Genomic DNA, 16,495 nt, shown 5'->3' on the forward strand with positions numbered 1-16,495 from the left:
ATACTACAAAGAGCAGGTGAGGGGAAAAGTTTATTAATGTTGAATGTTATTACATGTTCTTGAAGAGTTGATAATGTTATGGCAAAACTGTAAGAAGTCAAACAAGTTTAATTGTTATGAAGTTGTGTAAATGTTTTAAATTTAGCAGCCGAAACTTGAAAAAAGGGGAGAGGGACCAAGGGGTCCAATGTTTGTGGTTTTAAGAACTAAAGGAAATAAGCATCCCGATCGTTGGTGGTGCTGTGGGCGGGGTTCCACGTGAGGGTTGGGGCCAGCCGAAGGTTTCAGTGGTCACTCTTTGCATTTGTTTGCCAGTCCCGAGCGTTCGGAGTTTTGGGAGCCCTATTGAGCAATAGTCGAGAGTGGCTGCCGAGGCCTGGTATATTCGAGGTTTGTGGTAAAATGCAAACCCTTTTGGTAAAATGCAACGTCCTCCGTCCAATGCCAGCCGGGGCCGAGCCCGCCGGGCTTAGAACCCCCCGGTACTTACCGGAGCGTAATGGCGGCAACAGGAGCTCTTTGAACTACAACTCCCAGCAACCCCCGCGGCACGGAGCGGCCCCTCTGCGCCTGTGCGTTCCACGGGCAGCTCCTCATTGGCTGACGGCACCGCCGCCATTTCGCGTCCTGGCTCGGGTCCCTCATTCGGGTGGCTCCGCCCCTGTGCCCGGTGACGGGGAAAGGTCCTCCCGGTGCCCCCCCCGCTGGAGCCGCTCCGCCGCTGTCCCGGTCCCGGCTCGGCTTGGCAGGCCTGCGGCCCAACTGCACCGTCTGGCGCTCACCCGGCTATCCAATCAGCGCCTTTAGCGTACCTGACTGACATCCGCCTCCGCCAATCAGCGGCAGCCGTCTCACCGGCCAATCGGAAGGCAGCGGCCCGGCCGGGTGCCCACCCTGCGGGCGGGAAAGGGGCGGGGCGGGCGGAAAGCCCCGAGTCACGTGGGGGCCGCTCCGCCTATCAGCGCGGGCACGCGCCGGGTCGCCCCGGCTCCCGCCAAATACGAGCGGGCGGCACCGGGGCGGGACCGGAGGGGACGGGCAGGACCGGGGCCGTGCGGGGCCTTTCCGGGGCCTTTCCGGGCCGTTCGGCCTCCGCCGCCGGAGGAGCGGCGGGAGCTGCGGCGGCTGTCCCCGGGGGGGCGGGGGGGACGGGACAGGTAGGTCCGAACGCCGGGGTGCGGCGGGGCTGGGGCGCGGGGCGTTTCCGGCGGAGGTCGGGGTGCGCGGGGCCTGCTCCCGTGCAACAAAAGAAGCCCCGGAGCTGCCGGGGCGCCCCGGAGCCGGGCCTGAGCCCCGCAGATGCACGGAGCGCCCTCCTCACACTCGGGGTACCCCAAGGCGGGGGGTGTCCGGCGGCCCGGGGCTCCCCTCAGGCCGGGGGTACCGGGGGGTCGGTCCGGGCCTTTTGTCTGGCCTGGCCGTGCTCGCGTTACGGCCTGAGGTGAGCTCGGGGGCCTTGGCTGTGTCGGGGAAGAGGGGAACTCCAGCGGGAAGGGGTCACTGGGGTTTATTTCTCGTCTTTTTCCCTCAGCCATGGAGTGCAGAGACAAAGCGGCTGCTCCTGCGCGGAAACTCGTCCAAGGTAAGGCTGGGGAGGGAGTTTCTGTCACCGGTGCCACTTCAGCCCCCTGTTTAGGTGAGATCTGTTGCTTTTGGAGTCATCAACCAGCCCTGGTTCAGTTCTTGTGCTGCAGAGCTAATCAAATATCTCGCTCTCTGATTCCCCACCCCCTCCACGGGGAGCTGGATAATGGGACTAAAACACTAAAATGTTGTTTCAGCTCGGCTGCCGTTCAAGCGCTTGAACCCTGTGCCAAAGGAGAAACACGAGGCTGATTCTGAGGTTAAAAAAGTGAAGAGCTCGCAGGGTGGTGAAGATCCCTCCCTTGATGCCTCCCTGGACAACCTGGAGAACGACTGCCAGCTGGATTCTGATGTGAATTTTTCTCCCAAGCTGGTTAACGGGAAGGGCCCGTTAGACCATTTTATACAGAAAAACACAAAAGCTGCCACAAATGAACCTGTAATTATAATTGACCTGACAGAGGGCTCCAGCCAGAGACTGAGTGATGATGAAGACCCTGTGAACAGTGATTCAAAAGCATCCTCATCCCTAGCTGTGACTAATGGCATGTTAGGTACAGAGAGAAACCAGCTGAGTTGCCTGAATTCCACTCCCAGTAGCCAAAGGGAGGATTCCATGGAGACTGATGTGCCCTGTGAAGCTGCAGAGGATGAAGGGGAAGGGCAAGGTAGGGCAGGAGGGGTCCAGTCCTGTTCTGAGTTAACAGAGAGTGACCACGAGGGGAAACCCAAGGGAAGCCAGAGTGAACTGAAGGATGTCATCTTTGAGGGGAAGATGCCCGTGGTCCTCCTGGAGGACATTATGACTGCAAAATCACCTCAAGTGGCTTCTCTGGATGGAAGCATCACCTCAGAAAATGAGACCCTGGAATCATCTCGTGAGGGAGACTCTGGACTCACCAACTCCTCGTTCAGCTCTCGCTCTCTGAGCTCACCTGAGGTGCAGTCTGCTGCTGAACCCAAGGGGAACACCAGTCCTTTAGCTGCCTCCACGCCCCTCAGGAAGGTTGGTTTTTTTGTCAAGGTCTTTTTTGGGGTTTTTTTTTCCACTGTGTTGTCTTGCAGAGGGGCTGTACGGGTTCTTGCACTTGCAGGATATTCACAAACGTGGTGAGAAGGGTGTGGAAGTTGGTGGTGATTCCTTAATGTCACTGAATTGTTGCTCCTTTGAACCTTCCTGTCACTCCTGTAACTGAAGGATTTAAATCTGGCTTGGTTTGGAGCTGCTGGTCTATTTGCATCCTGTGAATTTAACTCTGAAGTCCATTACAAGTTACTTTTGTACAATTTTTTTAATGAAGTGCATGCCCTGGCCCCGAGCCCTTTGGTGGCTGGGATGGGGACATCCCTTTAGAGATGTTCTGCAACATCTGTCCTTGATGCAGTAATTACTGTGAGAGGACATTGCCCTGGTACCAGGCAGAGCAGATCCTTTTCCAGCTCTCAATTTCTGCAGCTGTGAGGTTTTCCAACACTCTCAGTTGAAACCCCAGCTCATCAGTGGAAATGCAGGGCTGGACCTGAGGGTGGAGGGAGAGCTTCTTGTCCCTCTGGGTGCTCAGAGCTTGTTATGGGCACAGGGAGAAGTCCCCACACGCCCAGCACTCCTGAGAGACTGTTGGGCAATGAAGGCTGAAGTGCAGGAGGGATTAAATCTGTTTAATCACCTTCAAGTGAGCTAATCAGCTCTGCAGGTGATCTTAGTTCCAGTTTAAAATCTCTGCTCCAGGAGGAGACACCAGAACCTGGTGGCTTTTGGTGCTGCATCAAGGACAAGCTCCTGAGGACAGTGGTGTCTGGGGCAGCTCAGGCATCCTCAACCAGAATGGCCTCAGGTTGCCCAGGGGAGGTTTAGATGGGATATTGGGTGAAACTTCTTCACTACAAGGGTCATTAAACCCTGACCCAGGCTGCCTGGTCCAATCCAGGGCTGCTGGTTGAGCTCCCCATCCCTGGGGGGGTTTCCAGGCTGTGTGGATGTGGTGCTGAGAGAGCTGGGTTAGAGTCGGGTCAGTGGTTGGACTTGATGATCTTAAAGGTCTTTTCCACCCAGGACAATTCAAGAGTTGAGCAGAGGGGTGAAGTGTGGAGGTTTCTCTGGGGGATTCCATCCTGATGAAGGTTCTGAGCCTCCCCTGAGCTGGGCTGAGGAAGGTGCTGAGGGGTGAGGCCAGGTTGTGCTGCCAGAGGTGGAGGAATGAGTGTGTGGCTCAGGGGCTGCCTCCTCACTGCTTCAGGAAGATGTTTGCTCCCTGTTCCACCAGGTGTTCAGAAGAAGTTGTCTCCCAGGTGAGGAAAAACCTGGCTGGGCTGAAGGAGGGCTGGGGGAGTGAGCTTGGAGCTCACCCTGTGACCTTTTTTTTGAGGAAACTGATCCATTTTCACACTGTTAACAGAGGAAATCCTGCACCTCTACAATAAACATACACATCCAAGCAGGCGTGGAGTATTTCCAGTGTAACAGAACAAACAAACAAAAGAGTTGGACTGCTCCTGATGTAAGATGATGCTGTGAACAAGTTCTTGGGTTCTGGTGGTGTGAGGCAAGGCTGGAGCAGCTCACCTGCTTGGCCCCTGAACTTCCCTGTCCTGGCATCCTTGTTTTCCCAGCTGGAAACACCACTGATAAACCCCAGCTCCCAGGTGAAAGGACCCTTATTTTGAGTCAGATCAGTGTAGGAGCTCCTGCTGCAGCTTAATAAATATTGGATAAATATTGGTGAGTGCAGGAGGTAAAGCTGTTGCTCTGTTCACTGCAGAGTTTCCATGGGGCACCTTCTGCTGGGAATGGCAGGAGGAAGAGGATACAAGAATTCAGGCCATGGTGTGCTGAAATACCAAATTAAGCCCTTGACCAGTCTGTGAACAGTTTCTTAAAGAGAAAACACCTTTTTTTTTCCTCCCTATAATTACAGCTCCAGAGACATGGGAGGTGTGACCTGTAGGGTTGATGTGCTGGTAGTAGTGGAAGAGCAAAAGTGATCTGCTGCTTAGTTAAAATATGTCTGTAATTAAAACATGTAAATAATCCTTGTATTCAGAAAGCTCTCCCTAAATATCACAGCAAAAATAAGTGGTAGAATGCAGAAAACACCAAAAACCAACAAAACCAAACCAAAACCCTCCAGACAGGGTCCAACTCAAAGGAGGCAACTTTGCTGTGGTGAAATGTCCTCTGCTGTGATCTCCTGGTCTGCAGCAGCTCCTGTTTGGTTTTCTGCACGTGATACCTGCTGGCAAGGGATCCTTTAGGACCCAGCAGGCAGGAGGGATTTGCTCAGGCAGAACTAAGAGGAGCACATGGTGTAAACTGAAGCATTTGGATGTATTCAGGGGGAGCTGAGCTGAGCTGAGCTCCCATCCCCTCTGCAGGGGGAGCACAGGAGGTGCTGAAGCCAAGGAGCTGCCAGAGCAGGGTTGATGTAATTCAGATGCTGCTTTGTTGGGGGGGAAGAGTTGGGAGTGCCTTGTGGAGAGGGAACCACGTGGATCCCTAAACCTTGTCCTTGTGTCATTCCAGGTGTCTCAGAAATGTCCCAGAAGTTCAGCTGAGAGGGAGAAGCTGCGGTTGCAAAGAGTAAGGCACTTTCCTGACACAACCACTTACCCTGCTGTGCTTTTCCACCCACCAAAGCCTTCTTGCCTTCCATCTTAGGCCACTTAGAGCTCCATCTCCCTGATTTCCCCCTCCCTGGTGAATATGGAAGACCCTTAATGCATGCAGTTCAAGCATTTGGCTTGTTCCAGAGCTCCTTAATGCATAGGTAATGAAGTGTGGGTGGCCTGCACTGCATTTCTCTGTGCTTTGGTGCAAGATTAGGAACCTGGAAGTGTTGCTGACTGCTTGTCAAAATGCTTTGGAGAGGGTTTGGTTTTTGAGGTTTTTTTGTTTTTTTTCCTTTGTGATTGTCTTTATCAACCCCTTCTTGAGCAGGCAGGTGCAGGCTGTGGGGGAACAGACACAAGTGCACTCTTCAAGAGCTTTCTATTTAGGGTCAGTTCCTGCTCCATTGTTCTCACCCTTCCCACTTTCCAGCCACCAAATGTAGGGGCTGTTCTTCATTTATTTCCTTTGGCTTGCAGAAGAAACTGTGGGATGGCTCTGCTGGAAACACTTCAGCTCCCAAATCTCTGCTCGAATGCAGCTTGTTAGCAAACTGTTCCCCAACAGCTCTGCCATGTGGTGGCTTTGTTGTCCCTTCTTCCAGCCATAAAATGCTGAATACAAAGGAGGCTGATGGACCATGTGGAGTTCTTGGGCAGTGGGTGTGCACGAGTGGGTTTTGCTGCCTGGAAATCTGAGTGCTTGGGAATTTGTATTGTGTTTCTTAGGATCCAGTTGATAAAGTTGGCAGGGCCTGGTGGAGGTTTTATGTAAGGTGGGGGGGCTTCACCCTGCTCCTGGGGGTCTTTTCAGAGCTAGAAATCTGGGCTGTTGTTTTCTTCCAGGTTAAAAATAAAGCTGAGGGAGAGGTGAGAACGGAAGCTTTATCACACCAAAAGTTAACCAGGCCTGCCAATCTGGCTCTTAATTTCACACCCTACCCAGTAGATTTTTCACTGCTTACCATGACTCAGTGCTGACACCATTGTATTTTTGAACTTGCTTTTTTTTTTTTTTTTTTTTCTCCACCCTTGGCACCATTTTGTGTCTTGGTTGCCTTCTGCAGTTACTTGTGTGCTGTGACACTGTTCAGTGAGTCCCAGCACTGCCAAGAAAAGATGTGAAATAAATAAAACAAAACTGCAAATACACAGTGAGGGGGGGAAGGGGGTGCCTGAGCACAGACCTGCTGAAATCACTGATGCCTACATCCTGGGGAAGCTTGAATTTGTCACTTTTCTTAGGAGACTTTCCACATTTTTTTGATGTGTCAGTAGACCCAGTGAGAAACTGAAAGGAAAATTTCACTTGCCTTGGGAGGAAAAGCTGCCAACAGCAATGCTTCCAGTGTAGTCTTCCCCACATTTCCCCTTTAATAAGTTTAGGGGGTGTCTGGCATTTTCTGATTAAATGTGACTATTTTGTGAGCTCCTGGTCTTACAGAGCAGCTGCTCAAGCCAAAGTTTGAAGAACTTGTTACTGCCTGAGACAGTGAAAACTGTATCAGCAAATCCACATGGGTTTGTATTGCCAAGTCAGAACAAATTCATTTCTCTAACTTATACTTGGGTTGGTAAGCACAAAAGCTCAGCTGGTGAGCTGTGTATTTCCAAAGAAATAATTTTGGAAACAATCTGAAACACTAAAATAAAGATTTATATTTAAATAGAATGTTAAAAAATTCCCATGTAGTTTTCCATAATGCCACGTTGGTGACGGGGATGACTTGGATAAAAAGTTGAACACAAAGTTTTCCTTGATGCTGAGAAAGTGGAAACACCTCCATTTGTGTAGGAGAAAAGACCCATTAAGGCTTTTGGAGAGCCTGGTGTGAGGTGGCTCAGGCACCCAGGTCACCATGTCTGAGGAAGAACCTCCTCTAGGAGCTCAGCTGCAAGAATGAAGTCCTGGTTTTAATCAAGCTGTTGTTTTGGGATTTTTTTTTTTTAAATTCCAGCTGCTCTTGCTGGGTGCAGAAGGGGAAGGGGCTCACTGGTTTGTTTCTGCCCCAGGATCAGGAGCGTGCAGACAAACTGCAGAAGATGCAGGCAGAGAGGGAGGAGAAGGGGAGGCTGAAGGAGGAAGCAAAAGCTGCCAAAGAGAGAGCCAAGGAGGAGGCAAAGAAGAAGAAAGAAGAAGAGAAAGAGCTGAAAGAGAAAGAAAGGAGAGAAAAGAAAGAAAAAGAAGAAAAGGAAAAAGCTGAGAAGCTGAGGGTGAAGGAGGAGAAACGCAAGGAGAGGCAGGAAGCTCTGGAGTAAGTGGCTTGGTTGTTCCACAGGACACCATGTGGGGCTGTGAGCACCATTCCATGACCCCCCTCAGTGTCCCCTCAGGTCAGGCAGCACAGGTCACCTTGTCACGGGGTGCATTTTAAGTGTGTCCTCAGCCCGTTTTGCTGCAGCCTGACCTGGGCTCCTGATGGGACCTGGCTGACAGGAGCTGTTATGTTCCACTGAGTTTTCATGCCCAGTCCTGCTGGTGGTTTTGCAATTTGTTGTCATTGCTGCCCTGTCTGGCAAGGAAATTGCCCATATCTTGATAATCCCATCAGTCAATACCCTGCCCTGGTACTGTGGGAAATGAGAAGCAGCCTGGCTGCTCTGTGGCTTGAACAGGTCAATATTTGCTCTAGGAGGAACACAGAGTTTAGCCAGCAGATGGCTGAATTAACAGCTTGTCTTCTTGCCCAGTATGAGGGGGTCTTGGTTGAGGTCTGGGCCTTCTCACTTCTTCCTCTCTTCCAATAAACACTTGCTGATTTGTGCCAATTAAACCCAACTTTCTGTTAAAGGGCAAAACTTGAGGAGAAGAGAAAGAAAGAAGAGGAGAAACGGTTAAGAGAGGAGGAAAAGGTAAATAGATGCTGTTTCTTGTTTGTCTCCTTTCTTCTGCTAAGGTGAAGTGTTCTCCTGCAGTGTCCCTTGCCTTGGTGACACCTGGAGTGAGCTCATCTGTTGGAGATGCAGCCAGCCCAGTCTGACCTGGTGCTGCTGCTCCCCAAGTCCCCTCAGGCAGGTCTCTTGTCTCTTCTTTACATCCTTGTTGGTTTCTTTGCTTTTTACCTGTCAAAGTCTTTCCTGCATTTGTTTTTTCAATGCCCATGAGTGAATTTTTATCCTTTGAGCAATGATACAAATCCACTTAGCTGGAGGAGAGGAGACAATTGTTGAGTTGCAGGAACTGGTAGATGACTGAGCTTTACTTTGAGGTTGGGTCATGCATGAGCTGACCTTGAATGCTGAGGCCTTGTCCTATCTCTGTTTCTAATCTGCATTTTCATTCTGGTTTCAGCGTATTAATGCACAGAAAGCAGAAATTACAAGGTTCTTCCAGAAACCAAAGACTCCACAAGCCCCGAAGGTGAGGGATTGTTCTTCCTGTGGTTTGTTGGTCTGCATTAGTTGTCTTCTTGCCAAGACACTCATTTCCCTCTGATCCATCCCTTGGATCTTCTGAGGTGGACAAAGCACTAAGTGTGTTTCACTTACTAATTTCAAAAGTAAAACTCTCAGCTGTGTTTGCTGCTGCTGTAAAGGCTCAGACTGCCTTGAGAAAACCTCCTGGAGTCTCAGATAGGAAGGGCTTAACCTCAAGCTTCATTCAGACCTTGCTTGTTGTGTGTCTTGAAGGTGTTGGGTGCTGCATCTTTTCTTGCATTCAGATCCTAATGAGTCCTTCCTTCACCTTTCAGATTCTGGCTGGCTCTTGTGGGAAGTTTGCTCCTTTTGAAATCAAGGAGAACATGGTCTTAGCTCCTCTCTGCCGCATCGCCCTGGATCCAGACTTCTTGGAGCAGCTGGATAAGCTCCTGCATGCTCAGAACAGTGACATTTCTTTCTTGAGGGACCTCAAGTGTCGTAAACCACGTAAAACTGGACCTACTTTTGTCAGGAACAGCACTGATATAGTGAACAGGTGAGTCTGTGTCTTGGGGAGGGTTCTTCACATCTTTTATTTATATAAAGTGTAAATTGCAGAGTGGGTTTGAGGTCATCTTGCTCTGATGTTGGAGGTGGTGGAAAGATGGAGCTTTCTTTGGGTTTTGCATGGGAATTGTTTCCATGGTGAGCAGTAGGTTATGATGTGGAGTCAGAATCCCAGACTGGTTTGGAAAGGACCTTACAGACCACCCACTGCCCCCCCTGCCATGGGCAGGGACACCTCCCCCAGCCCAGGGTGCTCCAAACCCCATCCAACCTTCAACACCTCCAGGGATGGGGCAGCCACAGCTTCTGGGGGCAACCTGGGCCAGGGACTCAGCACCCTCACCCCAAAGAATTTCTCCCTAATGTCTAAATGTAGAATTCTTTAATTCCATAGGATGCTTCTCAAATCCTTCTCCAGAGGAAATAGTGTGTTTCAGGCAGCTGCCTTCAGCCCTGGACACTGCTGGTCCTTGGTGGTGTTTGGTTTTGATAGTTTTTGAAAAAACCCAACATCCTGATGGCCAGAATGGGGGTGGTGTAAGGAGGGAGGTGACTTGTTGGCAGCTCATCTTCTCACATGGGAATTGGGAGATCCTGTTCCAATGATGTGAAGCTCTGGGTTGGTTTGTGGCTGAACTAAAGCTTTCTCTAAAGATGAGCAGCAGAGGAGTGTCCTGTGAGTCCTGAAGACTGTCTCTGCTTTTTCCCAGTGATGTGGTGGTAGTGGATAACTGCAAACCAGATGCTGTTCCTGAAAGGGGGAGATTTGGTCGAATGAAACTTCTGCAGTTCTGTGAGAACCATCGTCCTGCCTACTGGGGCACATGGAACAAGAAAACCTCAGTGATCCATCCCAGGAACCCATGGTCAAAGGACACTGTAAGCACCTCCCCAGCAGCCTGGTTGGGTTCTTTTCTTGATGCTCTTGAACTGAATGTGTGGTTGTCCAAGTTCACTTTTTCTCTGGGATTTCTGGTCCTCTCTTCCACAGCCCCTTTTGCTTCTGAGCTTTGAAACCCTGAGCAGGGTTCTGGTGTTGTGTTCTCCTGTTATTTACAGAAATGTTGGCATTTCTTCTAGAAACTACTGGACTATGAAGTAGATAGTGATGAAGAATGGGAGGAGGAGGAACCTGGAGAAAGCCTCTCCCATAGTGAAGGGGTAAGGATTCCCTGTGCTGGACACCAGCTTCTGGAAGTAACTGCACTTGTTGAACAACTTGAACTTGATTTCTAATAAGCCAGATTTATTTTCAGGATGATGAAGAAGAAGGAGAGGATGAAGATGATGACGATGGATTTTTTGTACCCCATGGGTACCTATCTGAAGATGAAGGAGTGACAGAAGTAAGTGAGCTGGGTGTCACTGGCTTTCAACCTCTGTTTCCAGTCAATCAATCAATCAATCAGGCAGTCTTGGCAATGGTGTAACTCACCTCAGGTCCAAATGGTTCTAGAGCTCAGGGAATATAATAAAAATTTAAAAAATGGGTTGAAAAAGCTTTTGTTTTCCCTGGAATGGATGTTACTGAGTCCTTTGTCTCCTCTGCCCTTAGGAGTGTGATCCAGAGAACCAGAAGGTTCGTCAGAAGCTGAAGGCAAAGGAGTGGGATGAGCTGATGGCCAAGGGGAAGAGGCTGCACGTCCTGCAGCCCGTGAAGATTGGCTGCATCTGGGAGAGTGCAGAGGGTGACACCAGCACCAGTGCAGACCTGAAGGTTCTCCAGCAGTTCACAGCCTGTATCCTGGACTCGCCTGTCACAGAGGAAGAGCAGCAGATCCAGAAATGCAGTAAAAAAAGAGCAAAAGATCAGCAAAGTAAGGCTCTGTTGGTTGTGTTCATGTGCTGTTGTACCCTGCTTTGGAGAGAGAGCAGATGGCTGTGTCACCAAGTTCAGACTGACCTCTTTATGACAAGTCTGAAATCCAAGGAATCTGAGAGATCTTGGAGAGGAGTTTTCTGGCATTGCACCTGGTCTGGCTTTAGTTATACTCTCCCAAACATCTTGCTTTAGACAATCTAGACCAGGACTTCAGCAGACCCAGAGCTCTCACTGGCAGTGCTTGAGCCCACTGACCCATTCGTTATTGGGGGAGATCCTTTAGTTTGTGCAACAGGTTCTGGTGCTGAGTATTTCCTGTGTTTGGGTAACACAAGGATCATAGAATTATGTCAGGGGTTGGAAGGCACCTCTAGAGTTCATCCAGCCCAACCCCCCTGCCCAGCAGGATCACCCAGGCAGCCCACACAGGAGTGCAACCAGGTTTGGAAGTCTCCAGAGAAGGAGACCTCTCTGGGCTGCTTTTGGCACTGCTCCCTCACCCTCACATAAAGAAGTTTTTCATATTGAGGTGGAGCTTCTTATGTTTTAGTTTAAGGATGTGAATAACACATTTAAAGCCCAGAAGAGGGGTTGAAGCTTTTGCTTCAGGGAGTCTTTATTAGTGGGGGTGGCTTTCCCACAGCTCCTGTTACAAACCTACCTCTAAAATTAACCCCATCCTTTCTGTCTTCCTTCTGGAGCATGAGTGGGTCGTGTCAGCCTTGGCTTTTCTCCCCCTTTCACCACTTCTCCCCCCTAAAACTTTTCTTCCCTGCAGTCCTGGGCCAGCTCCTCCCTCTGCTCCACGGCAATGTCAACGGCAGCAAGGTGATAATCCAGGAGTTCCAGGAGTGCTGCAGGCAAGGACTGTTCAGTGAGGTGACCACAGCCACTGAGGGCAGTGACATGAGCCCTACCAGCCCCCAGGCCTCCCGGCCCCAGACTCCAGTGGGAGAGGAGAGTGGGGTCCCTTCCAAAGCCAGGCTAAAAAGGATCATTTCTGAGAACTCTGTCTACGAGAAGAGACCCGAGTACAGGATGTGCTGGTACGTTCACCCCGAGGTGCTGAAGAGTTTTGAGCAAGAGCATCTCCCTGTCCCTTGTCAGTGGAACTACATCACCCAGGTCCCTTCCTCAGGGAAGGAGGAGGGGGGCAGCCTAGCAGGAGTGGTAGTGCCACAGCCCAGCCCTGTGGCAGTGAAGAGGAAGGCCACGGGGAGCATGTCCATCACCAAGTTCATGAAGAGGCCTCGGGATGCTGAGCAGGTGAGTCACAGAATCACAGTGGCAGCTGGGAAGGGACCTCACTTGCTCCAGCCTTTCTCATGTTGTTTTTATATGTCCCAGCACCCCCTCAGGATGAGTCTTAAAACTCCTCAAAGTGGGGAGAATCCACCCCTTGCCCTGGGACACCCTTCCAGTGTCCTCAGAGTGAAATGTTTTCCTCTTGTGTCCCATCAGCATCTCCCCAGGAGCAACTTGTGCCCATTGCCCCTTGTCTATGGGACTCCTAAACAGGGAGTCTCCCTCTTCTCTGTAGCCCCCCTGTAAGCATTGGAACATGGTAATAAGGTCTGCCCTGAGCCTTCTCAAAGCTGAACAAATCCATTTTCTCAGCCTCAAGTCCGTGGTGACTGGGGTCCTTCACCAAAAAACCACCATTAATTTTGTGGGGAAAGGAGTGAAATTCTGTGACTCTAAAGAGCCAGGTTTCTCCTGTGTGTCTCTAGTTTGGGTTTTCTGTTCCATTTGAAATGTTGCTCTCCTGCTGTTCTTCCATTTCTCAGCTGTTGGGCAGTGATTGCATCCAAGCTGTGAATAGTTTTGGTGTCTCTGCCTGGCCTTTATTTTACAGCTGGAGAGAATTTGTAGGCAGGTTTTGACAGGTGTGTGTGGCTACCAGGTGTAAAGCCTGAGCTGGCTTGATGTGTACTGATTAAATGTGGTTCCTAAGTGCTGAAACTCAACCCATAATAGTCTGGGAAGTCTCCAGCTTTATTTCTCTAGCCTGCTTTTTAGAGCTGGTTTCAAATACAATCATTCACAGGGAGCCAAGTGAGATGGATTTGGAGTAGTTGCTACTCCAGCTCTGAACTTTGTTGTGGTCTTCCTGTTTGCTGCTGTTCAGGGTAACCACAAGCAGCATTAAGAGCTGAATCACCCCAAAAGGTGACTGTGAGTGTGTGATGGTGATGGAGCTGATGCTCTCCTGTCTAATGCTTTAGGTCCTGAAGTTTGGTGTCAGCAGCTCTTTGCCTCCAAGCCTGCAGGGAGGACAGGGTTTGCACTGGCACTGGATTTATTCTTCATCCTCTCCAGACAAGGGGGTGTGGAAAGAAGCCTCAGATGAGGCTTTTTATGCTTTTCCTCCCCATTTTATTCTTGGTTTCTATGGCTTTTTGACTGCCAAAGCTCCTCGTTGAAGGATTGATGGGGATCAGAGACTTGGAAGAAGCTGTTCAGCCCCCAAGCTCCATCTGCTTGGGTTGTTTCTTTAAAAGGCAAAGATAAAAATCTCTGCATGGCACCCACTGGAAATTCTGTTTATAACCATATAGCTGAGGAGAAATAGCAAAACACAAAAGCTTTTAGTGGAATTACATCACTGGCCTGGATTCTTCAAAGCTCAGAAGCATCTCTAAAGCTGCCCCTGTGCAATTCAGAGGAAAGGTGACCTGAAAGCCTTTTATACCTGACATCTAAATCAGGGATTGGATCCCATCCTTTCCATGGGGTGAGGCTGGAGCTTGGGGACAGCCTGGGGACAACTGGGAGGTGTCAGAGCCCCAAGGTTCTCCACCCCTGGCAGGTGCTGCTCTGCTGAGCAGCTCAGGCCAGGTCTCGTGTGGGCAGATGTGTTCTCCCCCAGGCTGTGGAGAGAGACCTTGGCAGGGAAGTGGGCAGTGCCTGCCTGGAGGTAGGAGGGAAATATTTAACCTGGAAACTGTGGCTTTGAAAAATCTCAGTTTAAAATCCCAGTTGTCAGGGGCCAGGTTCTAGGCCTGAGTTGTGCATTCCACATTTTCCTGAGTTGAGGGGAGGAAAGAAAAAAACCCCAGAAACCCTCACAGCTGTTGAGCACCAGGCAGCCTCAGTTTGTACTGCTCCTTGTGCTCATTTTCCCAAATCAAAACAAGCAGTTTGTTGCTGCTCCCGTGGCAGAAAACTGGGTCAGCAGAGGAGCCACAGCCACCCCTGATTGGCAAAGCTGAGTGTCAGCAGGAGAACCTTGACAACCCAAAGTCATTTCCCATCTTGAGAAGGAGGAAAGCATCCAAAAGAATCGGGGGGAGGGGAGAGCTTTCCCCTCCAAAAAACCCAACAGAACTGGGGCAGATTTCACACAGGGTTTTGAAGTGACTTTCTGAGGCTGTAAGAGCTTGGCATGTTTCCTGCAGTACCTGCTGCTGCAGGCAAGGCCTTTCAGCAGAAATCCCTCTCTTAGGGGCCAGGGCTTGCTTTTTTTGCCTTTTTGATTGCTCTGGTTTTTTTCCTTCCCTACAAATATTCCCAAGGGATCCAAGCCCCAGTGTGCCAGCTCCAGCCCTGCACCTCCATGCCCTCACCCTGTGCTAATGCTGCTGCTGCCTTCTGGTTGTGTTTCCCTTCAGGTTGAAGCTGTGGAGATGGATGGGTTCCAGGCAGACACTGAGGAAGATGAGGAAGATGATGACTGCATGATTGTGGATATACAGCCAGGCAAAGGTGGGAAAAGAGAGCAGGACAGTGGGAAGTGTGTGGATAAACCTGCTGCAGGCTTTCTGCCACTTGGTCACCAAGCCTTGTGCTCTTCTGAGATGCTTTAGTCTAGGGATTTCTCTGCTTTTGATGCTTTATTCTAGATGTTTCTTTGCTGTTTATGGTGGTCTCTTGCCCATTCTTCCAACTAAAGAGCATGAAGTGCTTGTGACTGGGCTGCCAGTGTCACCTTTTTTTGGGTGAGCAAAGAGAACGTTGGGGTCAGCATCAGCAGATCCACAAACTGCTGGTGGATGGTGCTGAGGGCTGGTCCTGCCAGGGACTGGACCCCAACTCCCCTTTGCTGTCTCTTGAGAAGTGTTGGGTGCTCTCTGTAGGATTCCTGATAACCCCTGAGCCCTCAGCTGTCTGACAGGTGAGGGTTCTGCTCAACACTTGGCTCTAGAATTGAAGCAGTTGTTTGTATTTGTGTCCCAAAGCTCCACTGCTGCAGGGGATCCCTTGGCCTGGGTGGGATGAGCCTGTGGGGCAGCTCCTCTCCCCTCAGGGAGTTTTTTTAAGGGGATATACTGGATCCTACAGCTCAACACCTTCCCAGGAGCCACAGAGGGTGCATTCACTCCTCCAAACTGCTCTCAAAACCTCTCAGCCCTCTGCCAGGGGAGCCCTTTCCCAGTGCTGCTGCCACAACCCAAATTCAGGTCTTGTGTTGGGAGCTCCTCTCCTCACTAGAGAAGGGCTTGTGCCTATTCCTGAACATTCCAGGGTTTGATCCATTGTGGACATGCCTGGGTTCTCCCTTTCACCTCCCCTAACAGACAATCTGTCAGACAAGAAGCTTTGCATTTCATCTCAAGCTGCTTTTGCTTGTTAGACTGCAGTGAGCTGAAAGCTTTTGCTGCAGGTTTGTGACCTCTCCTGCTGAGGACAGGGGTGCTGTGCAGGGGCTGAGCCTGCCTGAGGCTGACACACGTGCAGCTCTGTTTGTTCAGTTCTGCCTAAAGCACTGAAAAGCTTTATGAAGACTCCTTTTATGGTTGAAGTGATTTTTATTATGGAGTGACATTTAAGTCAATATTAAAACCATTTTTTAAATAGTATCAAAACCAGATCCAGGCAGACAAGCTGAGACAGACAAAGCACATAGCAAATTCAACCTTATTAAGAGACTTCTAAAAACAAACAAGCCAAAAAAACCCCAAACCAACACCATTTTCTACCTTGCAGATTCTACTGAAGCAGCTGCAGGAGTTGAGCAGGACACAGTCAGCCCAGCTAACACCCTCTGAGACTTCACCACCTACTAACTCTTCTGTATGTATGTAGAATGAATTTAGAGAGTTTTAAACCTTTGTGTATCTTTGAACAAGATACCTGAAAGTACTCCAGATTTCTTGTAAAGAGAGGACAGCACTTTGTTCTGCTTCAGCCCAGAAGGAAGCTCAAATTTTTAGTTATAGTTTTTAGCTTAAAACAGAACCAAGTTGCATATTAATCTGTTCTTAATAAAGCATTATTGGAATTTTGATACTTCTTTGTAATGGAAGGTATCTAAGTTATCTCTAAAACTCCTTGGGGGGATTTTGAAATAAGCTTATTGTGATGCCACTGGGGGAATGACTGTTCATATGTTGTATAGCATAGCCTTGGGTATAAATGATGTACAATTATATTTGAATTTATGCTCTCTCTCTCATCCTGTTTGTGGTCTTACTTGCTCCAGACAGCAACAGCAGGGCTTTATGTCTGGAAAAGAAAGAGGAAAAAAAACCTGCCCCTTGTTTCTCCTGGTTTGGGATGGTGTTAAGTTACAGTGAGAGATCTCCTGTACCTGGGGCTGCAACAGAAGCTGCAGGAGCA

At 49.8% G+C, this 16,495-nt stretch overlaps 1 protein-coding gene across 1 annotated transcript; it reads left to right on the forward strand.

Moving 5' to 3' along the window:
* Positions 1-1,416: 1,416 nt before the first annotated feature.
* On the forward strand, positions 1,417-16,331 carry CHAF1A (chromatin assembly factor 1 subunit A). The gene is made up of 15 exons (XM_071727545.1): positions 1,417-1,441; positions 1,532-1,582; positions 1,782-2,590; positions 5,105-5,161; positions 7,201-7,442; positions 7,980-8,040; positions 8,480-8,548; positions 8,880-9,103; positions 9,825-9,993; positions 10,195-10,275; positions 10,371-10,460; positions 10,670-10,931; positions 11,715-12,202; positions 14,548-14,641; positions 15,863-16,331. The coding sequence occupies exons 2-15, from the start codon at positions 1,534-1,536 to the stop codon at positions 15,922-15,924; spliced, it is 2,757 nt and encodes a 918-aa protein (XP_071583646.1). The 5' UTR covers positions 1,417-1,441; positions 1,532-1,533; the 3' UTR covers positions 15,925-16,331.
* Positions 16,332-16,495: the final 164 nt, after the last annotated feature.

The sequence above is a fragment of the Heliangelus exortis genome, chromosome 28 (assembly GCF_036169615.1).
Source record: "Heliangelus exortis chromosome 28, bHelExo1.hap1, whole genome shotgun sequence".
NCBI classification, from domain to species: domain Eukaryota; kingdom Metazoa; phylum Chordata; class Aves; order Apodiformes; family Trochilidae; genus Heliangelus; species Heliangelus exortis.